At 45.9% G+C, this 11204-nt stretch overlaps 1 protein-coding gene across 1 annotated transcript; it reads right to left on the bottom strand.

The window, feature by feature from the left end:
• Positions 1 to 292: 292 nt before the first annotated feature.
• On the bottom strand, positions 293 to 5899 carry FAM110C (family with sequence similarity 110 member C). The gene is made up of 2 exons (XM_072332380.1): positions 4595 to 5899; positions 293 to 1315 (listed from the first exon to the last, which is right to left on the bottom strand). The coding sequence occupies exon 1, from the start codon at positions 5733 to 5735 to the stop codon at positions 4635 to 4637; it is 1101 nt and encodes a 366-aa protein (XP_072188481.1). The 5' UTR covers positions 5736 to 5899; the 3' UTR covers positions 293 to 1315; positions 4595 to 4634.
• Between the last annotated feature and the right edge of the window lie 5305 nt (positions 5900 to 11204).

Below are 11204 nucleotides of genomic sequence, written 5' to 3'. Positions count from 1 at the left end.
AAGGGGAATGTCTTTGATTGTTTTTTATTTCACATCTTTGTGTGTATCTTTTAACATCCAAAAAGATCTTTTGGTCTCAGACACTTTCTAGTAAGTAATGACAGACTGAGGTACCTGGGGTATGGCCAGCTAGGCCCATAAGTTATTGTAGAGGCCCCACTCACTACACTAGTTATCCAAAGTACTTCTGAAGCATGTTTTGTTTGGCCACTTTAAATGAAGCATTCTACTGGTAATATTGAGCAAGGTGCTGCATACACTGGATCTCATCCCACTAAGACATCTACCCTAACAGGTTCTCTGGCCCATGGTGCAGGGATGCCAGCCTGTCCATCCAAAGCACAACATTACTCCAGGCCCACACTAGGGAAGTTTGATCTTGCATAGCCTGGTATACAGTTTCCCAATACCAACTGCTCACTCATGGTGCATAAAATGCAAGGTGTGGAGCCATGAAGTGCAAAACACTGTAATGAAATCCACTCCGGTAGTCAGAGATGTTGCAAGCACAGTGGAGGAGACTGCATAAATGTGAATTAGACCACCATGCAACAAGGTGACCCTAATTTTTTATTACCTGTTCCTTGGAATTGTGCTGTTGAAAAGATTTTGGACAGTGTTTTTAGAACTATCCCTCCCCACTGTTTGAGCACAGCGTAAGACAGAGCAAGCTAGACAGACACAAGGCAGTACAATGTGGCTTGAACACCATAAGAGAAGGAGAGGCTTGACAAGAGATTTAGCTTACAATGTGTTTGCAGAATGTCCCGGGTAAAGCCTCCACAGATGGTTCTCACCAGGCAGTCCTCACCAGCCTGGCAAACATTTAGTGGTGCCACGATGAGCCTCTGTCAAACAGCTCTCATGGGACTGGGCCTTTAAAAAGCTGGGTGGAGCCAGCTTGCCTGCAGGGTGATGCCTTGTCCAGGGGCCATTGCCACTTCATTCCTACCTTCTCCTCCCATCCTTACTCACAAACATTACTGGAAAGAGATGGGCGCATGACATGGACCTTCTGCCACAGCCTGGAGTGACATCCTGGGGCAGTGACCTGATGCTGGATATCCCCGTTAATGGCACGCTTTGCATGCCCAGGACTTTTCATTTCCCGCTGCCTTGCTGCAGTACAGTTCACGATCTCCAGTTGTCATCACTCTCTTGGATATCTCTGTACTTGTGACATGTGTGAGGCTGCCAGGGGACGAGGACAAGGGAAAGAGGCAAGAATACTGAACTTGGACAAAGTAGTCACGAGCCAGATGAGGGAAGAGTTTCTTTCTGTGTCTGGTCTTGTTCAATTTCCAAGTGAAGGATTCTGATGAAAGAGGAAAAAAAAGTGTAATTTATTATTTATCGTATCAAACAAGCATTAGGTGATATTTTAAGGCTTTTACTCAGCTGCTTGTAGCTATTGCCAATGCAGTAAGTTCTGCTTCCATGAGATCTCCACTTGAACAACAAACATTCTTGTAAGAATACTGCTGAAACTCATGGACAAATAACCCTGCTTGAAGCCAGGAAGCCAGGAAGGAGAGTGCCGAGTGAATCCCCTTCTTGGAGTTGGGCAGGACTGACAGCAAGAGGAGCCAGCAGTACTGAACTGCAGAGGTGAATTCAGGTGACATTCTACCATGAAATAGCAATGCCCATCTCACAGAGGACTTCTGTGTTTTGAAGCCCACACTTAGTTTCCACACTCATCACTCTGATGAGATGTGTCAGGTAATCTGATCCGAGTACCTGTTTTATTTACACAGCATACCCAGCAGGGCCCAGAGAGCTCATGAAAAATTAAAAAGAACGTAAAATATGAAAGAGATGATCAGCAGCCCATAAAAGCTATGTTCTTCTCAGAAGGTATTTTACACGTAATAAAAAGAGGCTTTTGCTTCTGTTTCCAAAGAAGGTGAAACAATTTTCAAGCCTCTGTGTAAAACAAGGTGTCTTCAAGAATGTGCCTCAGTCCTACAAAGTCAAATATTATAAACATAAAGAAAAGATTTAAGTTATCTAACTTGATGCTGTTTTGCCAGAGAAAGTGTAGAGTTGATGGAAAAGATGAACACTTGGGTATACATTAACATAAATACCATAACTACAGAACTGAACACAAGAGCATGTGATGATAACCACTCTCAGCTTAAATTCTGCCTGGTGACCATTTATTTAACTTACTTGATGGCTCCTGTCCTTATTCTGGGTGTTGTGCACTGGCACTTTCAGCTGACTTCTCTGAACTTCTGCGCTGTGACCTAAATTGAAGCACTTTCTTTGTTTTTAGAAATTAGCCTGGAAACAATCATAGCCCCACTACTGAGGTGTATCAGCTGACACTGAGTATGTTTGAAATCAAGTTTATAATATGAACATTGTGAATAAGTGTTTCCTAGACTGCCAAATTCTGATGCCAAAGAAAATTGCTGCCAGTGCAAAGCGTTCTCTTGTGCTCTACTCTGATTTCAATTTAAGTGGGAGACTGCGCTATTTCTATGGGTACAGAAGAGCTAAAGGAAAAACAATCCTAACACGTGTCGTTTTTAGATAATAAAGTTACTGTAGAATGACCACATATGCCACATGAATTTCATGGAGTCTTTTCACCATATTGCTAGGCTATGGGCTACAGGTAGCATCCTTTCTGAACAGACATTTTGTCCTTGATGTTCAAAAACACACTGACTGAGCCCGTGTGAACTCCTGCAGAAGAGCTCTTCCCTCCTTGCCCTGCCTTTGCCCCCATGAAGCACCTGTCACTGAAGCCCTTAGCCTCCACAGTCTGTGTGTTCTTTGGAGCAGTCCCCAGCATCACCATCTCATCAGCACTGGACATGCTCAGCACCATATGCACGTGGATGGCAGAAGGTCCAACTACACCTTCCTCAGCAGGCTCTCATGTCCTGCCATGACAAATGCCGCCTCGGCCCTGCAACCTATCCCTGGCCAACTGACATGGGAACTGACTGGCTTCTATTTTGCTTCACTTCATGGAACTGTGGTTGGGTTGGTATTTTATTTATTTATTTATTTATTTATTGTTTTTGTTTGTTTTTGGTTTGTTTGTTTTTTATGAAGTTCCTGCTTGCGGTGGAAGGGAACAAGCTCTGCCTTCCATCCTCAACAAGGTTCTCATCTGGCCACCTGCACCATTTTTTCGGTGTGTATCTCCCTTGCCCTTTATTATAGAGGGATATGGAGAAATGGTCAGCTGAGTCTTTTCTCTCTGGCATAATTTGGGAACGGATCTGTCACATAACAGCACTCTCATCTACAATGGCTTGAAATATTTGTGTGAAAACGTTTCTCTCTCCCTTCCTCCTCCCTCTACCTGTAAGACACAAATGTCTTGTGGAGAGTCATTTTAAAAATTATCCACATTTCACATAATTAAAACAATTTTAAGCAAGTGAATTGATTTTTGCATGACAGAGATAAAAGGTATCGGGAGCGACAGCCCCGCACCCAGATAAAAAGGAGGCTCGGGTCTTACATTTCTCCACATTCACAGGGCCCACTATCGACCGCTGTACCTACACCAAATGGTGTTCTTCTCACGCACCAATTCCGAGCTGTCAGAACACATATACCTAATCCTTCATATCAAGAACCGTAACCGTTCATGCAATTTTTAAAGACCTCACTGTGAGCTGCGGTGCTTACACACTAAGCTCTTCAACAAAATACTGTATCTATGAAACCATCAGTACCAAAGGCCTCAGGAATAGTTCTTTTGAAGAGATCAGATACAAAATAAGCGCAGCTTTTGTTAAAGCCAGGATATCAGATTTCACCAGCACTGAATTTGTTCTCCTTCTGCATGTGAACGGATTGGTTTTGTAACTAGATGCTGCACATTTGTACCATTTATCTCAGTATAACACAGCGAGTTATCTCTCTACACAAGGGAAACCACACAAGTAATTTCTAGCCACCGGGACCACGCTGCACGGTAAAACCCACTTCAGAAAAAAGGAACAGATAACACATGCTAGGGGATCACATGGAGCAAACTTTTATGGTCCCTACAACAGCAAGCTGGTGGGGGCAATAAGGCTGGTAGCAGTGCTAATAGCTCAGCTTTGATACTTGATAACTGGGGGTGCCCATATTTAAGTAACAGAGAGGAACAGGGAGAGAATGAGAGAAAGGAAGGAGAACGCTGCAGAAGTATTGTACAAATGCCATGTACTCCTAATTATTAATAGTTTCAGTTCAGTCTGTCATTGAAGCCACTGTAATTATGGACTGAATACTTTTCTAAGCTTTTTCTCAGCACTTAGTATAGCAGAAGCTGCAGAAACCAGGCTATTTACAAAGCGGGCAGTGAGCAGACATCCCTTGTAGACACCGACACTTTGATTTCTTGTAGGGGGTCTGATTGCACTCTGGCAAGCTGCACTCATTTGTTTGTTTGCACTTTGTTCTTTGCAGTGCCCAGACTTCTGCTTTGAAAAATGCAGTACTATGACAACCACCAAATAAAATAAACGCTCCTGTCACCTTTCATTAAAAGACTTAAAGAAACTACGCAAAGTCTACTGCTTGCTAAAGAGGAAAGAGAAATACATAAATCAGCAGGGCGAGTCTCTGCACGCACCTTGCATTTGCCAGGCTGCAGCACACGCTGCAGGAAGCCTTCAAGCCAGTTCCTGGATCGCCTTGCTGCTCTCCTTGGCTTTCTTACAGGTGTACAGCCACTTGATGATGCGGGCGTTACGCTCGATCACCGAGGTGCTGCTAGGGACCTGCTCTGTGAGCTCATCCTCCAGCAGCCCCTCGTCCCCACTGTGCCGCGTGAAATCGCTCTCGGACGTGGCCACACTGATGCTGCGGATCTTGAAGGAGACGTTGTCGGATACCACCGAGAAGTTCTCTCTCCCCAAGTCCTCGATGACGTCCTGTTCCAGGCCACAGAACTTGAAGAACGTGTCAAACTCAGAGAAAGACTTGGAGTAGCGAGAGCTGATGTCTGACTGAGAGCGATGGAGTCCTCTCCTCTTTACCTCCTTGACCTCTTCAGGAGGTGCAGGCAATGTAGAGGGCTTCTCAAGCTCTGTTGTACAAACGCCCGGTTCTTTGGTGCTCACTGTGATGGCTTGCTCAGCTTCACAGCTGCCGGGCTCACGGACAGGGAGTTCATCCGGGTGAGGCTCTTTGCTCTCGGCGGCCGTGCTGTCCTCCATAATGACTCCGGGCACCCCAGGGGAAGCCAACTGCTTCTCCTTACCAGGCCCTTGAAAGAACCTCCTCACCAAGCTGCCTCGCGAGCCGTCCTGGCTCTGCCCTCTACCCAGCTCGCACTTCTGGCGGTAGATCACCAGGGAGTCGGGCCGGCCCTGCCTCCTGGGGGTGCTGCGCCGGGCGATGGGGGGGCCGTGCTGCAGGGGGCCCCGCCAGGCGCAGCCCGCCTTCGCCCGCTCCAGCGGCTTCGCGCCCTTCCCTCTGCCCAAGTCCCTGCTGGTTTTGGTGCTCTCCACAGAGCAGCTCTCGCTGCTGCACTCCGAGGCCGAGCTGAGCACGATGACGGGCTCCTGCTTGGTGCTGATTACCTGCTGACTTTTCACATACTTGGCCTTATCGGCTGCCAGCCTCTCCGCCGCGCTCCTCCGGCCGGGGGTGCCGGCCCCCAGCTGCCGGCGGAGGTACTCCGGCCCCTTGTTGAGCAGCCGCACGCTGAGGGACGAGTGCAGGTCGGAAATCGCGTGCATTTTCACGGCCCGGCTGATTTCAGTGGGCATAGCAGCTTCAGCTCCGCGGCTCCCGCTTCCAGTCCTGGGAGATTAAAAAAAAAGAAAAAAAGAAAAAAAGAAAAAAACAACAAAAAAAGCGAATAAACAGCCCCAAACGCAGCCCGCACTCCTAAGGCGGCGGGGAGCCGCGCTGCGTGCCGTGCCCGTGTCTGTGCCCGTGTCTTGCGCGCCCGCCCCGCGCCGCCCCACGCCGCCGCGCACCCACTCGCGCTGCGCCCGGCCCCGCGGCCCGGCCTGCCCCGCCCCGCGCCCGTCACGGAGGGAGCGTCGCTGACGAGGCCCCGGGCGGTCCCGTGCCCTGAGCCCAGCCGCGGGAGGGCCTCGCCGCAGGGATCACCCGGCTCCGCGCGGGACCACCCCGAATTCAGACCCTATGTCTGAACGCGTTGTCCAAACGCTGCTTGAACTCCGGCAGCTTGGGGCCGTGTCACTGTCCTGGGGAGCCTGTGCCCGGGCCCCACAATCGTCTCGCTTAAAAAGAGCATGAGAGACCCTCATGCCCTCCTTGAGGCACCAGCAACGCTAGCAAGGTGTCTGCTCATTGCCAACAGCTGTGCAGTGGATGCGCGCTTGCAAAACGTCACGGAATGGCTTCAAATCGAACTGCACTGGGTAAATCTTTGCCCTGCAGAGTCGTAGGGCACGCTTCCAAAGGGGCAGGGCTCCTGTGGGGCTGGAGTTGTGAGCAGCCCTGCACACAGCCACTTCCCGTGCTTCAAATGCCCGACATTAAACACCTGAGTCACAGCCGTCACCTGGGAAGGTCCGGGCACGCAGTGTTGCACTGAGCATTTACTCACATCATCTATGGGAGATGCGTCTGCCTTGTGGTCACTAAGAGCAAAGTGGAGAGCTTTATATTCCGAACAGAGAAAACAAAAGCCAGCTTACATCTGTGAGGTTTTTCCCCTCTTAGCTCTTTCATTCTGTTTGTTTTCCAACATGTCTGCAATTTCAGTGGGGTTTATAATAACAGAATGCTTTTGTGATGATCGACTCACTCAGTATTTACAGTCACTGGATTGTAGCAAACATGTTTACAAAGAGAAAGATGGAACACACACAAAAACATATACCAGGCATCATTTGTGCCAAGAAAGCATAGGTCAAGTGCTGGGTATGGATCCTACCCCGCATCATATGTGAGCGGATGGCGGCAGTCTGGGCACCACTTAAGCATAGGGTGGGAAGTATGTTGCAGGAAATATGTGGTTATATTTGGCTGTTATGAGTGGGGTGGTTTCACCAGCGCCCTCTGTGCAAAGCCAGGGGTCTCCCAGTGTTCTGAAGGTATGGACCATATTTTAGCTCACTGTCCTAGATGAGCCCAGAAGACTTGGGTGAGACATTCTCACTGTGTCAAGGGAAGGGTTAAGAAGTGAACCCTTCAGTGAAGACCCACCTGATACCCATAGGCAGAAAATTCACTTTCCAACACGGTTCACCATCTAGCTTGGTCCTTAATTTTACATCCTTTTTGCCCCTCGACTTGTAGGTCTGAACTCAAGAAGCCCTTCATGTACTTCTGCCTATTCCTAGCAGCAATACCAGAGGACATGCTTTCCTTAATCATGACTGAAACCCATGTCATACTTTGACTTCCCTTTGACTGCAGTTCTTGTGTACATATAGAATGGGCACAAAAAGGTAAAGCTGGCAAACATACCAGCTTACCTAAAAATTAATGTTCTCAGGGAAGTAAGAGATAGTTATAAAGGCGTAAGTGCAGTTGATGCCTAAGGAGTCCCTCACTTTTAAGGCAGATCATGCGCAAGTATGTAGTTAATATTGTTACATGTTTCAGTGCTTCATGGAAGGCTGGGCTGATGGAGAAGGATAATTTCTTCTGACCATGAATCTTAGCAATAAGCCAATAGATGTGATGAATTTATTAGTGAGATGAATGACATTAAGGTTTCATCCCTGACCTCATACTGACAGTTTTTTCCTTCAACAGTTTGAAGTTCAATGACACTGTGTAATGAATCAGCATCTATTCACATTTATCCATGCATCTCAACTTTTTCCCCCAGTTTCTTCTGTCTCTGAACTTTAAGAAAAATTTCCTTTCCTTCTCACTGAAAATGATTGAAAATGTGAGTTTTGATTCTCCACAAAGTGCACATTGCTGTAATTTCTTCTGCTTTTTTCACCTGACTTTCTTCCTATGTGACATACTTCTTTCCACGTGCTGTGATGATAATGACATTTAAAGTGGGGAAAGAATCTTCCCAGGGCCAGAAAGTATTTTGAGCAACAAAACTGTTCAGGCTTGTCTGCCCTGTGGTAAGGTACAATAATACAGCAGTTAGACAACTGGTTTTATTTTATATGTTTAGGCAATGTATTTATGATATTTAAATTTTGCATTATTTGGAGTATTTATATTTAGGTATCTTGGAATTACTCTTACACTTAAGGATATACTCTTACAATACTCAGGAAAGAGAGCCATTGTGGTTCTTTGTTTTAGAATGCAGGGTGAGATACTGAGCATTATAAGAGCTTCAATCCAATTGGCTTGACCCTGGTCCAGTGGAGCCATACAGGCACCAAAATGGAGATAGTGACAGCAGCTCTGTCCCCTCAGCCTGGCAGCTTCCACCCAATCTCTCTTTGGCAGTGATGCACTAAGAAAGATAAGCAAAGCAAATCATGCACTCCCTAAGCCTTAGCTGCCAGCAGTTTTCCTACTCAATGGAAGTGACACTGGCCTGCATTTAAAGTTATCACTAAACACAAGGCAGTTGAATTTGTCTTTTTGTGAGAGTCAACACAAGCCGCTTATTTGTTTGCATTAATAAGAGATGTGCCCTGAGCACACAGTGGTTGGAAAGTCAGGAGCAGGACAGCCCAGCAGGGTGGTGGCTCACCACTGTGACACTCTATGTGGTGTCACTGAGTGTCCTGTCTGCTGTGTTTGGGAAAAGTAAAGCAGCCATGAGGCAGAAACTAATAGTGTAATCCATCTGTCTCCAGCAGGAAAATGTCAACTTTTTCAAGATTAAATCAGTGAGGGTGACGATTCGCCCTCGTTTTCATACAATGGAAGAGAGATGCTTGTCTGTACATATTCAGTCAGAAACTGGAGAACCAGGACTTGGCATTTGTTCAGCAAGGATTTTGGTAGAGGCAGCCCTGCATCGCTCCTACATGCTGTGTTTTAGCACTGCCAACTCACTTAGCATCTTTTCCAGATCTCATAATCCAGGTTGTTTGGATCATTAAACAGTTTAACACCCCAGTCAGAAAACAACATCATCGTAAAATCAATCAAGCTTGTTTGCTGTTACTAGTGGCTTCTATATTTATATAAAATTATTATGGAAACTCCATGTGTAACACTTTCCAGGTTGAAGAAGTGTCACAGATCTTCTCTGATTCAATTTATACCACATTGATTCATGTCATTGTACAGAGAGGCTTATTAAAACAAGAAGAAAAGTGATGGAATAGCAGAATAAGAGCAAGAGGCATAAGGAAGGACAACATGTGTTACATGTATTACACCAGGCACTACTAATGGGGAGGATGCAAGCCATGACGCTCCTCCCACCCCCTCTCTTGCTCTTTTAGCTCTATGATGTACCCAAGCTCCTTTTTTTCAGACACCTTTGGCACACCTAAGACAAAAAGTCCAACCTAAATTTTGGTACCTAACATATTTATGTGTGTGCTAAAATGTTGACCAATTCAACATATTGTTTTGAGAAATCAAAATCACTGAATGCCTTATAAAAGGAAGAGGTAGAGCCAGAATGTCTGCAGTAAGATACAGCTACAATGTTGAAATCCTTTATGAAATGCTTGCGTTAAAATAAAATGCTCTCAGTAGAAGTCTCTACTGTTGCTTCTGTCACATGTAAGTCGGATAAATGTTCCCACACTCTTTTGTAACCACAGCCATAGCTTGCAGTTCTGAAACTGCACCCCTGAGCAGTCACAAACACTTCACAAACCAACAAAGCTCCTACACAGTCACTTCACCCAGCACATGGACGGGGTTGGGCACTTCTTTAAGGACTTTACATTTATAGGCAGCATTCCTACAGTCTCTCTCACTCATCAGCATATTTATCCATACAGTTTTCCCATAGGGAAGTGCTGTTAGACTGGTCTCACAGTCATGGAAAATCCCTTTTATGTAACCTAAGGCTAAACCCCATGCAGGTTTCAACACTGTACAGATCCCTGTCATTGTGGGGAACTTCCAGCATTTACGTATCACTGGATACTCAGAACTATCTCTGTTATTTGCCTGGTAGATGCCTAAAATCTTTGCAAAAGTTTTGTTGTAACCATGCCATGACATCATGTGTCTACTGATGGACACAAACACTATCACACATCTCTTACTGTGGCCAAGAAGTTGAAAGACATAGAACATGCTTGCATCTCATGGATTCCTCTGCTTATTGTCACACGTGAACTGTCTCTGAGTGCATCTATCAGACTAGGAAGAACATGATATGATTACTGCACCTCTGACACATTCATTCAGGCACTGACTGCTCCCATTACATGCCATCTCATTCATTTTCTATAGGATATATTAAATGTTTTATAGTAAGTGGTGGCTCACTAATGCAAAAATATTTATATCAAGGCCAACATTTAAGAGAGCAGTCATGGGAGTTCTGGAGCTGCATCATTCCATACCACAGCTGAGTATCCTCATCCTGAGTGGTCAGGCACTGGAATAGCCTGCCCAGGGAGGTGGTGGAGTTGCCATCACTGGCAGTGTTCAAGAAGTGTCTGGATAGGGAGCTAGGAGATATGGTTTAGGGGTTTTCTGTAGGTATGGTAAAGGGAGGATGGTTAGACTAGATGATCTTATAGATCCTTTCCAACCTTGTGATTCTATGATTCTATAGGTCCCCTTCCTTGCTCTAGTGGGAGAGACCCATGAGTGACCACTCTGATCTCTGAGAATTCAGCAGACACGCAGCACATTTTCATTGTCTAATAAGCTCCAGAAGTGCTTTGAGCTTGGCAGTTTCTCAAGATCAGTTTGGTTGCAAGGATGTAATCTATGAAGACCTGGTCGAAGAGAAACAATTGGCTGTACTTTCACTACATTAATTTAGATCTGGAAGAGATCTAAATATCTCTGTAGCAGAGTTACCGCCCATTGCTAAGATGCCTAGTGATTTTTATGTTTTTCAAGAGCTGGAAGTCTTTCTTAACATATAGGCATGCAGTTCAGTTCTTGATGGACATGTTATGGTTAAAAGGAGACTGCTCAAGTACAGGCTACCTACTGGCTCCAGTGGATAACTGCTTTTTACTGTGGTAGGCATGAGAAGTATGCAAATCTAGGAGAGCTGATAAATGTGTTTGTATGCATTTCTGCAAATTGTCTGGGCTCCTCAAGTTCTCTGACTTAAGAGCTCCTTCTGGAGTTTAGATGGGGAAAAATGAACTGAATTATCAGGAGAGTTCCCCAGGCAAGGACAA

The sequence above is a fragment of the Excalfactoria chinensis genome, chromosome 3 (assembly GCF_039878825.1).
Source record: "Excalfactoria chinensis isolate bCotChi1 chromosome 3, bCotChi1.hap2, whole genome shotgun sequence".
Taxonomy (NCBI): Eukaryota; Metazoa; Chordata; class Aves; order Galliformes; family Phasianidae; genus Excalfactoria; species Excalfactoria chinensis.
This window is presented reverse-complemented; position numbering and strand designations above follow the sequence as displayed.

What these genes read in the sequence shown, in the direction of transcription:
- FAM110C (XM_072332380.1), bottom strand. Translation starts at nt 5,735, where the DNA reads ATGCCCACTGAAATCAGCCGGGCCGTGAAAATGCACGCGATTTCCGAC.